Source organism: Ptychodera flava, chromosome 2 (assembly GCF_041260155.1).
Source record: "Ptychodera flava strain L36383 chromosome 2, AS_Pfla_20210202, whole genome shotgun sequence".
Taxonomy (NCBI): Eukaryota; Metazoa; Hemichordata; class Enteropneusta; family Ptychoderidae; genus Ptychodera; species Ptychodera flava.
In genome coordinates, this window is record NC_091929.1 from 49148500 (window position 1) to 49164260 (window position 15761).

Sequence of the window (15761 nt, forward strand, 5' to 3'; positions counted from 1 at the left end):
TTTTGAGCCAGATATGATCCTTGATGCCGCTACGGGCGAGTTCAGGCCCAGACGCCCAGACGACGGTGATATCACCGCTGAGTCCGACTCGGAGGTTGACGAGGATGCGGCAGAGGACGATGACTTTTATGACAGGCAGTATGTAGGTGAGGCAAGCTCTGACGACGATGATGACGTTGCTGCTGTGTTGGCGGAGGACGGGACCCCTCCTGTCTGGCGTATGTCGGAAACTACCGATGCTAATATATTTGAGGAGACCGATTTTGACCATGAGAGAGGACCGATTTTCACCTTGCCCAGCCACTCCCGTGAGATCGATTACTTTTTTAAGTTTATTCCAGCTACACTGATCAGATTGGCAAAGGACGAGACTAATAAATACGCCAAATTCCACCAGCGATATATCACTAGGAAAATAGATAAATACTGGCGTAACGCTGACTACCGAGAGGTGCAGGCGTTCATTGGCGTCTTAGTCTGTATGGGTATCGACCGTAAATCATCAGTGGAGGATTATTGGTCTAGCGATCCATTTCTGAGAAACCAGGGTATTTCTACTGTGATTACCCGCAGTCGCTTTCAGCAGCTTATGCGATACTTTCATCTGGCAGACCCAGAGAACGATCCACGTCGTGATCCTGATGAGGCACGCCGCCGACGTCGATGTCAGGAGGATCCCCTTTATAAAATCAATCCATGGATGGAGCCCATAGTTGACAGGTGCGTAAATAATTATAAGATGGGTAGAGAGATCTCCATCGACGAGGGCATGGTGCGATTTAAGGGCCGTTCTAAATTTAAGCAGAGATTACCGCATAAGCCTGATCGAGACGGTTTCAAGATATGGCAGCTGTGCGACTCCAGCACTGCATACATCGCTAACTTTGCACCGTACCTAGGTGTGAAATTTCGGGATCGGACTGATGGGAGACGGCAGGAGCGAGGTGTGGTGAAAAGAATTACGATGGAGCTGGTCCAGCCATTCTGTGGATATAATCACAGCCTATTTTGTGATAGCCTGTTTAGCACGGTCGTTACTGCTAGAGAGCTGATGGAGACCGGGATCTACATGGTCGGGAGTTTTAACCGCCGTAATCGTCGCACCATGCACCCTCAATTAATTCCGCCGGGTAAGAGGAAGCGCCTTCCTCTGTCTGTTGGGGATATGAAAGCCACGACCAGAACGGACTCTCGTCTTAACATCACTGCTTATCAGGATAGTAACGCTCAGGTGCTGATCTTGAATACGGTCTATCCACCCTTGGAGTGTGTGCCAGTGGGGGAGGGAGACGAGCAGCGACAAGTGCCTCTGTCGCTGTATAATTATCGCCGGTACATGGGAGGTGTCGACCGAGCCAACCAGAAGCGCAAGTACTTTCACACTGGGCGCAAGAATCACAGATGGTGGACATATCTGGCATGTTACCTGATTGATGTTGCCCTGGTAAATGCATATATATGCTTCAAGCATGTACACCCTGATAGTAAGCTGACCCATAAGATGTTTCATCTGCGTGTCGGGAAACAACTCATTGGCGGTTATTGTGGGCGATCGCAGCCAAGTGTGAGAGAGGTCGAGGCCACCGTTTCTCTTGCCTCGTACATAAATCCACAAAATCAGCCGATGCACGTTGTCAGCCGTTTGGAGGGGCGGCAGAAATGCTGTAAAGTATGCAGCAGAGAGGGTAAGACCACTGCGAGCGGACGACTGTCTGAGACGTCCAAAGGATGTAGTCTGCGCGGGTTCATCTTCACGAGGGCGAGTGTTTTGCGGCTTTTCATCATCGCATGATGCTACGAGGTAAGAGGAGCGTTGGCGTGCAGACCTCTACTCACACAGCCCCGACGACACCCATCAGCAAGAGAACCCGACGTAAATAACGGACAGGGGACAGCTTCGCCTAACAGTGGCTTGACTGTATTCTTAACACGGACCATGATCACATTTTGAGCACGGTTGTGCCGTTTGTTTGTGCTTTACGATCCCGCTGATTGTAAATTGAAACACGGATTATTTTGTACAATCCCCCCGATTGTAATCTTTGTAACACGGACCATGCACTCGGACGTCGAGACAGACTCTGAGATTTATTATTTGGCATAATGTAAATTATTCCCGAATAAAATACTATCTATGGATCGCATATTTTCGTTTGTTTTGTTTAGACGGATTATTTTGTACAATTCCCCCTATTATAATTTTTGTAACACGGATCAGCCACCCCGATTGTAATTTTTGAAACACGGACCATGCACTCGGACGTCGAGACAGACTCCGAGATTTATTGTTCGGCATAATGTAAATTATTCCCGAATAAAATACTATCTATGATTGCATATTTTCGTTTGTTTTGTTTTTACCCCCACTTTCGTTTTTGGCAGATCCGTAAGGACGCTATAGTAATGGATGAACGTGCGTTGTATCACGTGGGAGGGGCACAGCCCAACGGAGGCTGTGCTCGTGCGACGTAGACGTTGTACCAACCATCTGTCGTTTGGGTTAGTGCATAGAGCAGTTGCACTGTCCAGAGCTAAGGTGGTACAAAACTGCACCTTAGTAACAACTGCACAACTAACCTGTTAGGAAACGGTAACACTAACGAGCTAAGTGTGCACTGAACTGGCCAAACTACGTACACGCCTTCCTTCAATGGCGAAGCTATGTCGTTGACACTACGTCAAAGCAGACTGCACTGTGCGACTCTTCCAAGTCGTTCAAAGTACGTGGCCAAGTGACACAACCCAGGGGGAACAGGACAGGTTTGAGGGTGCTGCCGCACCCATAGCACTAACCCCTGGGTCTTCTACTAACCCACGAGCAAGGTGATGTTTCCCCGGTGTGGCCGTGCGTGCCGGCGAACGAGCTTTACTTCCGCAAAAGTAAGCTAGAAAAGGGCATAAAAGTGCACGTCCCCCGGGGCAAACAACGCCCAAGACCTCGTCATTTTCTCGACACAACCTCATCAGCGGTTGCCCCTCTATACGGGCATGCAAAAATTTTTGAAGTCTAACATGTATATGGTCGGTAATCGTACCCCAAAAATGCGGTATTTTCCCGCCAAATGCCTGGCAGGAAAGCGTGCAGGAGAGCCTATCTTCTGTAGACACGGAAAAGGGGGCCGGTTTTGACCGACTTGGCAGGATAACGGACAGGGGCGCTCGGCAGGAAAAGGGTTAATAAAGCAGCTGAATCGGCATTCCGTCCTGGTGCAGTGTTCTCCCCAGAGGGTTTTAGCGTATCGGGGCCGATACGCTTTAATTTTGGCCGATACGCTATCTGATACCCTATTTGAACCAACCGCCGTGTACAAATGACCTGCTAATGGGTAGCTGATTACCGTGCACCAGCAAGTTTATTGTAAGTGATGGACAAAAAGTGTACTTCACAAGTTTATTTTTAAATAATTCACAACAAAAAAAGGTGTCAAACGTGATTTGATGTTGCATATGGGACAAAGAGATCGACATTTGGTAACAGACAGACGGTCGTCCGTAACTTTATCAAGAATGTTGACAGCTGCGTCCGGGCAGCTAGGTTTGAATTACGGTAAACACAAACCATCGACCGTTGACAAGTTTGTTTCCTGTGGCAGACATGCTAAAGTAAACTCTAGGGCCTACAGTCACTATTAATTTGTAACTGAAGAAGTAAATCAAGGTTGTAGGGCCTCGGAAATTCAGTGGTAAAGCATAACGACATCTCTTAAGTGTCAGTGTCTCTTGTCTGTCAATTACTATTACACGCGTACGCTGTACTCTCAATTGAGCGATACGTGCACACCGTCTTTCCGTCAATGATAATATACAAACCAGCCATTTACAAACCTTTTGTTCAAAGAATTCATCGTTTTTTGGTCCAAAACAACAAAAAAATGGATAAATGTGGCATTTTAAGTCTCACAGTTTGACAAGAAATATCGACGGCATCCAAACAACCACACTGCAGCCGACATATTGACAGGCCATTTTGCTGCGTCACAAAGGTAGACACCCTAAGATGCCGGTTTATGATTAGACTCCCCAAGTCCTTCGGAATACGTACAATTCAACACGAACACAGAGGAAATGACACTATACAATATATCATCTTCAGGTTTAAATTTTTTTCATAAATTTTAACGAAAATAATTAATTAAAATATTCATGACTTATTGTTATGTAAATTTATGCTAATTAGCCAATACTCTATGATTTTTTTGGTGGATGTAAACACGCCCATACTTCTCTGCGACATGTTTTGGGCAACCTGTTGCAGTCTTGCTGCTGTTCTCGCTCTTGTCCACAGTTGTTGATGATACAAGTAAACGCTTCCTGGTGACAATGGTAGTACTGGTACAGCATTTCGATCACAGAATCGATGGAGTAGCTCCAGGAACTGAATTCTATCTTACCGTACATCTGGCTTTCGAATCTTGTGTTTTCGACGCAAAGTCACAACTTGGAGGCCAAGGCACAGCGTGCGAGGCACTTGAAAATGTGCACCGCAGAAAACGCTTGTATGAATGCCACTTTTCCGAACCCTTTCTTGTAATTTTGGCAAATGTTAATATGGCATCCTAAAATGCATGTTAAACTGACAATGGCTGCGGTTACTTCAGCCACCAAAAATAACTTCTCACCATGTTGAAGCCACAGTGGTAAGTATTCGCTATGGCCGTGGTGAACACGCTCACTTGTTCAATTAGTTACGTCATTTACGGTGGCAATGCCCGCAAATTCCGAAACGACCCGAATGGCAGCCAACTTCAAAATCGCACAACATATTCCATTTTTTATAATATTTAACCGCATCGTTTCCTAGGGATGATGCATTTATTTGACAAAGTATGGATGGCAAAATCATATAGCATGACTCATTTAAAGCAAAATTGACTTTGAATTTAAGCAGGACTTACATTTTAAGTACCGAGAAATGGCAACGGTGGACCAGAACTACGAGAAATGGGGATGACACGATCAAGGTTTTTGCAAATGCTGGGTTCAAAGTCATCATTGCCTCTTTAAAAACTTACCAACAGATTTCCATTGGGACATCTCAGAATCCATCAGCTGAGCCCATCCTGCATGGTGATAGAAATGACGTACAACGATAGGAACATCACAGTCACGGGTTTCACGGATTGGTTTGCCATTGTCCAAACTTTCCATGACACTCAGTAACCTCTGATGTTTCTGAACATTCCTTGCAACACTGCAAAGACAAGAAAATTTGATAAGAGTTCCACGGAAATGATCATATTGACATGTGCCTTGTTAAGTCAGCTTATGGACTGTGTGCCATGCCAGTGTAATGAATAGGACTACTTCAGTGACCGTTACTTTCCTGATTAAAAAAGTGAGATTATTTATCTTAATCACTTGCATTTGGTTTCAGATTAATGGTGGTACAATCATTCCTGACAGAAACCATGGAACATGTTATCCAGTGTACTCTCTAAGCCAATATGACACACCACAATGGAAGTAATTTTTTTGTTTCACATGTTAAAATACAGGGCTGATGCAAAGAAATTTCCAGTCCTAAAATTGATGCAAATTTTCCAGAAAGATACATTTCTTAGAGGGCACACTGATGGTGTTCTTGTGGCTTGTGTCAGATATTTTTGTTTGTGACGTCTTTGTAAAATTGAAACAGTTCCCTCCGCTGTTCTCAAGAATTGATCAAATGAAATGTTATTTGCCTCTTTACACAGTGTCTTCACATTGTGTTCATGACCTCACATTATCACACGCATGATGTCATCACTTTGTGTGCACATTTTATTATCACTGACCTGTATAAATATCTTGCTCTGACATGGCCAGGTAGTTTACTCCAAGAATCAAACGCCTTCCTAGCAGCTGACACTGCCAACTCAATATCTTCATCAGTTCCCTGCACTGTAGTGGCCAAAGTTTTCCCAGATGCTGGACTTTTATTCGCATACGTCTCACGGCCTTCTGGTTTCACCCATTTGTTGTCAATGAAGTGACCTAAACTTCTCTCATGATTTTCAAGCCACGTCTGGTAAAGAGATTGAAGTTTTTTTGAATTATCATAAACATTTTTCTTGTTTTGAAACTTTTTCGAAGATCTGAAAGGACAATCTTCCCATGCCTACTCTGACTTTTTGTAAACACAAGTCATCGTTGATGACACAGTCCCCACTTGTTAATAATGGGTACTTTGATTACATGTCCTCAGAGAGGATAGAGTCCTCTTCATTAATTAGGTCTGTGATAAAAATACTTTGATACAGATGGCGCTCAATGACCAAGAATGAGTTCCATGGTGATGAAAACATAAAACCAATGTAGGCCACCATCCTAAAGTTCATAAAATGAGTCAACTAGGAATTAATCAACAGGATGTTGCAAAACATTTTTGCATACAATTCTAACACTTAACAGATTATCACTGGTACCATATTTCATAAAGTTTGATGCAGTATTTACAACACTATGAGATCAACATCTGTATCAAGTTTCATCACATTTGACGTTGTATTAATTTGTGGCTATATCACCCTAATTAGGAAAGTTCATTACTTATGCAATTACAAATTAATTAAAATGACACTGATAAATGTCTTTTTCAATGTTAAAGCAATGTGAGCTTTACATCGGTTAACATCTGTATAAAGTTTCATGAATTTAATGCAGTACATATTTCTTGACATATCAGCCTACTTATGAAACTTCAATAATTGACATGTTACTGCTACATGACGTGAAACAAATTGACAAGCATATGTATGAAATAGGTCAATGCCAACTTTGAATGATACTGGTGGAAATATGTCTGAGTTATGGCTCTGTATATGAAAACATCGTAATACAATGGCTGCCTAGCGACCATGTTGGATTGTATCACATAAAAAATCGACGTACATATGTATGACATAGGTCAATGTCCTTGTACCAACTTTGAATAAAATCGGTTGAGATGTGCCTGAGTTATGCCTCTGTATATATAAAAATTGTAACAAAATGGCCACACAGCAGCCATATTGGATCGTATCACAAAACAAATTGATGTGCATATCTATGACATTGGTCAATGTCCTTGTACCAACTTTGAATAAAATCGGTTGAGATATGCCTGAGTTATGCCTCTGTATATGAAAACATCGTAATAAAATCGTTGGATTGGATTGTATCACAAAACAAATCGACGTGCATATCTATGACATTGGTCAATGTCCTTGTACCAACTTTGAATAAAATTGATTGACACATGTCTGAGTTATGGCTCTGTACATGAAAAAATCATAATAAAATGGCCGCCTGGCGGCCATATTGGATCGTATCACAAAAAAAATTGACGTGCATATCTATGACATTGGTCAATGTCCTTGTACCAACTTTGAATAAAATTGGTTGAAACATGTCTGAGTTATGGCTCTGTACATGAAAAAATCTTAATAAAATGGCCGCCTGGCAGCCATATTGGATCGTATCCCAAAACAAATCGACGTGCATCTGTATGACATATGAAGTAATCCTTGTACCAAGTTTGAATGAAATCGCTTCTTGCATCTCTGAGATATCTGTGTGAACGGACGGACGCACGCACGCACGGACGCACGCACGGACATGACCAAACCTATAAGTCCCCCCGGACGGTGTCCGTGGGGACTAAAAACTGTTGCAAAAATGTCTTTTATTTTCCAAAGATTTCATGCAAAATTTTGTGGAAAATGGTAAATATCTAAAATTAATGTATTGAAATATTGAAATGAGCTAAATTAAAATGATATCACATCAAAAAATTCTGGTTGCACTTTAAAGTTAGCAAGCACACTAACTCATTCAAATCCAATGCAAACAAATACACTTTTTTAAACATCATAAAAAGGAACGGTGCAAGTTGCATTAATTTTCTCTTAAAATTTTTTAAGATATCTATTTTGTTAATTCTGAATTCTTTTCTATGAGACGAAATTCATAAGTCATGTAATTGCTGACTGCAGTCTCAAAGGAAAGTCATGCAATACAGACTACTGAAATATTAAAAGAAAGGATTTTATTGCAGAGCATAACGACACTTCATGATTTACAATGTATAATTGTGGCAGAAGTAGGTCACTCTAATAACATTTTCGGAAAAGTTGACTTTTGATGCAGTTTAGACAGACTACACCTGTGATCAAAGTAAAAACTACTTTAGAATGGGGATTGTGGCAGTCATTTTCCACGGACAATTGAAGGAAATTCCATTTCGCTTTTCCATCGTTTCTGTGAAGTTACCCTTTACTACTGACTGTAGCCTTGGTACGCTGTAGCAACTCGATCACACTTTGAAATCCTAGAATTTGAAGGGTTGGTGAAAATTTCCAAAGTTTTAATGTTTCATGTACAGAATAATTATCAGAGATGAGCACGGAAGAGCATACAGAGGATATTGCTGTATAACATCGAACTAGGTCAGGATGAAACTTTATCTTGTGACATGGTGATCTGTTCATCAATTGCCCGGCCTTCGAACCTGCCCACCACAAACGACCAATCACAGCGCGTTTCAGGTATTTCGAGGTATCAAAAACGGAGGAGTGAGGGACAAAGTGCGGGACACGCAAACTGTAATTTATGGCACTCTGAGGGACGTCCCGCACTGTGTAAAATATGGGACTCTGAGGGAACGTCCCGCAGAGAGTTAAAAACTGGACTCTGAGGGACGGGGGCCCCAACGATGTGTGTATAGCACAAAACCACGATCGGGCCCATGGAGATCGGGCTTAGGCCTACTAAACATTGCGCTGCAGGTCGCTGAAACTGCATGTACTACGTGAAAATTTATCGAAAGGCGTGTAGGTGAAGAGAGTTGCGTGTTCCCCGTGTTAGGGCTGTATGCTATGGACAGTCTTGAATTAATTGGAACGACGAGGATGAAATTTACGCGAGACATGTTTGCCATGTTGAGACTGCTTCAAAGCATGGACTGTGAAATTTTGTGAGGTCGACAAATTAGGTAACAAAAAAACCTCAAACGCACGTGGCTGTCCAACCAAAATCAAAGTGGCCGCGATTACAGACGGAGCGATCTGTGACACTGCACCCAGTAAGTTGACATTGTGTGCCAGCCCTTGGAAATATATTGTAACTCCCTGACAGGCAGATGAAATAGTCTAATGGCGTTTGATGCATTGAAAGTTTGTAAAAATAATAAAAAATGACATCACCGATCATAAGAAACGTGGTGTTGAAGATAATAGTTTTTAAGAGAAGACTATGACGACCATATTTCTGTAAATAATTGAATTAAACTAGGTTTAGGGCTTATACAGACAGTGTAACATGATGTACAGAACTTTAAAAAAGTACTCTGCTGGGAACGAGCAGGTGCTTACACTATAGCCTAATGGGCGCAGTAAAACAATGGTCACGTCGATAGGTTCAAGGACGTTCACGGGGAGACACGATGACAAAGAGTGTCGTAAAATTGCTTTATAGACTAGTTTTAAGAACATACAATATCTGGTCATGGGTGTACCTACCTGTGAATCGAAACGACAAGTGTAGGCCTATAGCTTCGAAAATTTATGGGAGAGACACCAAGATTGAGACCGATGTAGCACAACAAACTATTCCGAATTGTGCGTCCGTGTTTAATACAGACATCTCTGTAGGTGATTCTGGTTTCTCAATCGAATCAAAAGTCCGACATTGACAAAATTGACATAAAATATGTCCGAAAAGTTATGTTTTATTCAACTAACTGATTCATCTCCTTTGATATCCCCTAAGCTACATGTAAACAGTCCGGAAAGACTGACATCGATGTCTCCCGGGCCCCCATGCATACAGTATGGCCGTACGTGTTCAAATATTTCTTCACCGTTTTGCAAATTATATATCGTCAACCGGGCGCATGGGCAACGTCTTTGTACGTTGGTCAAAACTAATGACACTATAGGTCAGGATATAACATCGGTCAAAGTAAGATTGAAATATGGAAGACGAAAATGCTTTCATCGATTGACAAAAATGAGAAGGAGCGAGTCAGTAAATATCGAACCATAAAGGGGAGATCGAGACTTTCATCCCCCCATGATTAATCAACTGGGAACAAAATATATATTTCGATCGACAGACTTACACAACTAGAAACAGCATTTTATTCAGCTTTACAATAAGTTACTGCCTTTCCTATAATAACATCCCGTTTGCGTTTAACTCTGTCCCCAATCGGTATGGCCGTCCGGGTTTCGCCTTCCGTACTGACTGATACATGGTTATTTCTTCAGCTATTTTTTCATCGTTTGACATAAAATACAGCATCTCTTTTGGTGCACAAGGCAAATCAACGTTTAGAAGGAAAGTCACAGGAGTTTAGGATATTAGGCCTATGTAGGTGAAATTAGAATGGAATATTGAAGATGAAAAGACTTATCGGTCGACAAAAATTGCCATAAACCGATTGTCTATGATTTATTAATTAGGAACAAAAATATTCGATTGAGTCATTAAAACAACCAGAAAGAGCATTTTCTTCAGCTTGAAAAAATAAGTCGTTGTCTTACTCTTTCCTTGACACTGTCCCCATTTGCGTTTGAAAATATTAGTCTGTTCCCGGTCGGTAAGAACGCATGGCGCGGCGGCGTCGGCTGTACTTACCGACATGTAACATTGATTTTTCCTCAGCAATTTTTTCAGCGTTCGCAAAAGATTTCGCAAACTCGTCCTTTTAGTGCACGGGGCACATCTGTCTTTGTGTTTTAGGAACAAGCAACATGTGGTTTAGAACATAATATCTGTCAAATTAGGAAGGGATATTGATTCACACACAGAAAGAGTCTGTAAATTTCAATCGATACGGGATGGTAAGAATTCGGAAAAGACGATGAGAAAGGGAGAAAGTAGGTAATTTATTCTGACTTTCTTCGATATTAAGATAAAATGTGACATTGATCCTGGGTGTTCTCAGTAGGCCTACCCTTTTTTCATAACATGCACATGACTTCAAGTAAACATAACGCCATGACGATAACCTTTCAGTCAAAATCACGTTAAAGCCTAGTCGAAGAACCCGACAACAATGTCACATTTTATCAACCAAATCAATGTCTTCGAATGCCGTGGTTACACTGCAGAATTTGTCAGCATTTATCAATTTGCAACATTTTACGATGCCTTATATCATGTATATCACGGTTCCAGACAGCACAATACTAGTAAATTCGGGACAAATAATCCAAACGTGTGTGTCTAATAACGTAGAAAGTGAGTCTGCCCGTGCAACGTATACAAACGAGGACTACTATTTACTGCCTGTCGATATCGATGGACATATCGACAGTCTTTTTCACCGTGTCTATAAGTGGGTTGAGAGACAGCCCTGCGTACCGTGTTGTGTGTTCCCGACGTTATACAGACTACCTGTGAGAGGCCGTATAACGCCGGGAACACACAGATCTGTACGCAAGGCTAGGACTGTGGTTGCTATGTCATAATCTGTTCCCACGAGATATTACATCTCCAGACAGATTTTACGTAAAAGCATTTCGATAAACGAGGCTTATGCTTGTGATATCATTTCTCGCCATGACAGTGGTGGCAATCCAAGCGCCACATCAGACAGGACATCGTGAAGAATGGGCTACATAGAAAGTTATATTTTCTTCTAATGATTTTGCTAAAAACGAAATAGACGTTAGAAGCGATGTCCTGGCGTAGCTGCATCTTTTTTTTCACGTTCTGTTGGCAGGATTCAAAATGGCGACGACGCTGTTGGCGATCCATTGCAAACGAAAAAGCCAAACTGAAAAGTAACGCGTCAGCGCGTACCGGACCAATGCAAATCGTTGGGGGCGCCCCTCGTCCCTCAGAGTCCAGTTTTTAACTCTCTGCGGGACGTTCCCTCAGAGTCCCATATTTTACACAGTGCGGGACGTCCCTCAGAGTGCCATAAATTACAGTTTGCGTGTCCCGCACTTTGTCCCTCACTCCTCCGTTTTTGATACCTCGAAATACCTCCACACAATCGCCTAGCGCCTCATCAATCACTCTTCTTCTGTACATCGCTTACACGTCATGGGTTTTCACATTTTAGAAGTGTTTCGCGAAGGCTTACCAACGCAAGTTTATATTTAAGTTCTGGAGACTACAGATACTCACATGTGCGACGTTTCGTAACTCGAGAGCTGGTCCGTATGACATGCTCTCGAAGATGTCAGCTACGGAGTTCGGCGTGTTTTTCCCCGCCACGGCGGCCATGTTTTCATGAGTGGAAAGTTTGTATGATGACCTTTCACCATGACCACTTGATTATTTTGTGGGGAAGGTAGGATGCGACACTGATGAATATCGTTGTTCAACTATCGACAAAACAGGAAAATTTTAAGATAGTGATCCCTAATCATTTGGCTTTAATTGATGAGGAAGTAAACTGCCAGAGGTTAACCCAAATTTCTTATTTTACTGATGATTTTTAAAACTTCATGTCAAAACCCGTCACCCCTACTTTAGACTGCCGGCCTACATAGGATCATGCAAGCTGTGCTCGTGCCCAGTAGTAAATCTCGCACTCAGAGAGCGCTAATATTGAAGTATCGCGAGAAGAACAATTTCGCGGGTGTTTATGGGTAAGGTAAATCTTGTGTACATTGATTTTGGAATCTGCTCCCGGTAAGCTAATCTGATCGGCAATCGAGCCGCTGTATTTATCTCCTGAAATTGTGCCATTCAAGATAACTGAAATTTAATCTGCATAAGATCGGTGTTGTCACTGTCGGGAAGAGACTCGTGGAAGCGCGTAAGCGGTGGTGAAGCGATTCTCACAATCACGTCTTGGCGACCACCTGTCAGTGAGCTTGTATGTGGTGAAGCGAGAGTAATTCCTCAGTTTGGCAGCACTGTGCCAGCAGGGCGTCGTTTGGGACTCTGGCAAAGGTTGTCTGCTAGTTTATCTGGAAACCTGTGTTTGTAAGAGAAGATCAAGGTAAAATATTTATTTCATATCCATCTCTTCTGTCTGGTTTTTGAACAAAAACACTTTCCGTAGCGTGACCGCAACAGAAGTGCGGGTAATTAAAATGCACTTCCGTCACTGAACTCAGCTGAACTGAACCGAAATATTTGCATTCTAATTATGTGATCTGACATTGTGATCAGAATGTAGCTCCACGCCCCAAACAAATTGCATTAAGAAAAAATGCTATTTCACCCCATATTTAATTTTAATGTTTGATCGACACGGCTTAAATATTTCCCAGTGTTTCCCTGGTAATGCCGTTGCATGATCCCACTTTAATAATCAAATCCGAGGCAATGACAGACAAAGGTATATGTAAACTTTGTATTTTACATACACCATAGACACTCTTACACCCATGCATCTATTACATTGTTCATAAGTCATTGATATGAAAATCGATCATGCCCTGTTAACAACAAAAAGTATTATAAATAATGCATTAGGTATGTACGGTGTTATGTCACCTCACACAGAGTATGGTGAAAGCTATGCATCCACACATTAAAATGATAATGTTAGTGATCCTGTAGTTAATTTTTTTCATTCATGGTCGAAAGTTTATTAAATCATTGTTAAAATTAACATCTTTAAATTTATAGGCTATCATTTGCCACTTCCAAAGTGGAAAACATTGGCTGGATCATAGAAGGCAGAACTTAGAAGTGAGAGTTCTACTGTCTATGGCTTGATAGCATTAACATTTACACATTCTCATGGCACACCAGTAGCTGTGGGTCCATAGCTGTGGCGTTTGCAGACGGGTTTTCTGCTTTTTACTGGCTGGTTCGGACTTTTACATTTTTAACCCCGCCACCACAAAAAGGCAGAAATCCCATCCGAATACACCACAGTTATGGCCCCACAGCAAGGCGTATTGGGTAGCAATGTTCATTTTTTCAAACCCCAGTTCTGTAGACCTGTTCAACCTCCTGTAGAAATAGTAGGATTCAATACTGTTGCAGTGAAAATGTTGCTTCTTGAAAAATTTGTTTTGTAAAGCTCATCAGGATAGAAACAAGCCAAATAATTCCATAAAGGTACAGATGTACAGTAAAGCATGACACTTTTATTTCCTTTCTCTATATTAAAACCTATGGTGTGACAAAGAAAAATTAATAGAATATTTAATCAATGTCAAGTCAATTAAAGTGATATTCAAAGATTAATAAAATTTGAATGGTTTCACTGCTTTAATAATTAAAGAGTTGCGCCCACCACCCTTAAATGGCACTAGGGTGAATACTGAATTATGAAAAATGAATATCAAAATTGATGAGAAATTTTATGTAAGAAAAGTAACGAAAAGCTACAGATTGCAGGATAACCATCCTGACTGAGAATTGTAAATATGTATTACTCTTTCATTACCTAATTTTAGAATGATGCTATTGTTTTTCTGTCACAAATTTGGACAACCACTCTCTACAGAGAACAATTGAAATGATGGTGTCATATTAATTTCAATTTCATGAGTTCAACTTTCTACATCAGTTCCTGTGATATGGTCATAATTCATTTGATATGAGTGTGATTATTTTGATGGATTGGCAAGTCATTTAATAGAAAGTCATGAAATAATATCTAATAAATTTGTAAATAGCTCAAACATTTGTCATCCTCTGAAGTAGAAATTTTGAGAAAAGACAGAAATAATAGAAACTGTAACTCAATCAATGAACATGACAAAAAATTAATTTCGTTTTACAATTGGAAAAGTTATATGTCAATCTATTACGTACTGTAATAAATTTTTGAAGAAAGAGTAATGATGAAAGATTCATTGATTACATGTACATACTTCTTTGACTCTTTACAATTGAACGAACCTTGAAATTTGCAGAGCAATTGGCCAGCAACCCAGATAATATTTTTGTTTGTTTGCTTATTTGTATGTATAATGATTTTTTGTCTAATATTACTCCAGATTGGATTTAATTGATTACCAGAACCTGAGAAATATATACACGTACATGCAATCTTCAAAATTATTTTGAATATTGCTGCTAAATGGTGAAATTTTCATTATTTTTGCCCAGCAAAATGCAATTTTCTCTGTATATTATCATTGTTTATGTCTGATTCAAAGCCAGACACACTGGATTATGAGAGGAAAACAGTTTGAAATTTGTTTTACTATCTTAGTAAGAGTTTCTTAAACCATTACATTGTAAGATTTACATACAGTATTTCAATATTGACTCAATTTGATGGAAGTGAATAACCAGTCACTAGGGCCTCACTGTTTAGATTCAGTAATTACAACTCATTTGAATATGGCCTTCAGGTGACTGGATACAAGTAGAATTAATTATCAAACAAAGAGGAAGATAATTATCCGGCAAAAAAATATTGATTATGAAAAATAAATTACCCTTGTTATCAGAGAACTTAATGTTCTGGTCTGTGCTGTTAGAGCTCAGTGTGTGGAAAATTATACCTGAATTAGTAAATTTTACCTCGTTTGCTTCTCAGTGTCCTGATTTATATTTTCAGGTTTTTGTTAATTATTTTTTTAATGATCACTTAAACCAAATATTAAACTGAATCAAAAAGACAAATAAATATGCCGAAATTCAGAGTGTGGAAAGACAAAATTTCAATGTCATTATTGACAATTTTGCTGCCTTTTGTATATGCAGTTCAGAAGTTAGAAAGTTTAACTCATTGTATGGTTTGTAAGTATTGCATCAGCTAGTGAGCACTCTAACCTGTGATAAATTTTGCCTTCGGCTCACTTCTACATTCAAGAACTCAAACAGTGGTAATATTATGCATGGAGCACCAACTCATCTCATTAAAACTTCTA

The 15761-nt window shown here is 40.5% G+C and overlaps 2 protein-coding genes across 5 annotated transcripts in view; one reads left to right on the top strand and one right to left on the bottom strand.

Annotated features, from left to right (window-relative positions):
• LOC139122787 (aldehyde dehydrogenase family 16 member A1-like) overlaps positions 1–12261 on the bottom strand; it is a 62452-nt gene extending 50191 nt beyond the window's left edge. Inside the window, exons 1-3 of the mRNA XM_070688507.1 lie at positions 12097–12261; positions 5775–6004; positions 5013–5191 (exon numbers count right to left, since the gene is read on the bottom strand). Coding sequence (XP_070544608.1) covers positions 5013–5191; positions 5775–6004; positions 12097–12195 — 508 coding nt within the window. The 5' untranslated portion in view covers positions 12196–12261. The remainder of the gene's footprint in view (positions 1–5012; positions 5192–5774; positions 6005–12096) is intronic.
• Positions 12262–12543: 282 nt separating this feature from the next.
• Positions 12544–15761, top strand: part of LOC139122791 (synaptotagmin-1-like) — a 48030-nt gene continuing 44812 nt past the window's right edge. For 3 of the 4 annotated variants that reach the window (XM_070688520.1, XM_070688545.1, XM_070688555.1), the window contains exon 1: positions 12553–12919. The gene's annotated coding sequence lies outside the window, so the exon portion shown is untranslated. Of the gene's footprint in view, positions 12920–15761 lie in introns of all 4 variants that reach the window. The other variant, XM_070688566.1, reaches the window with a different exon arrangement.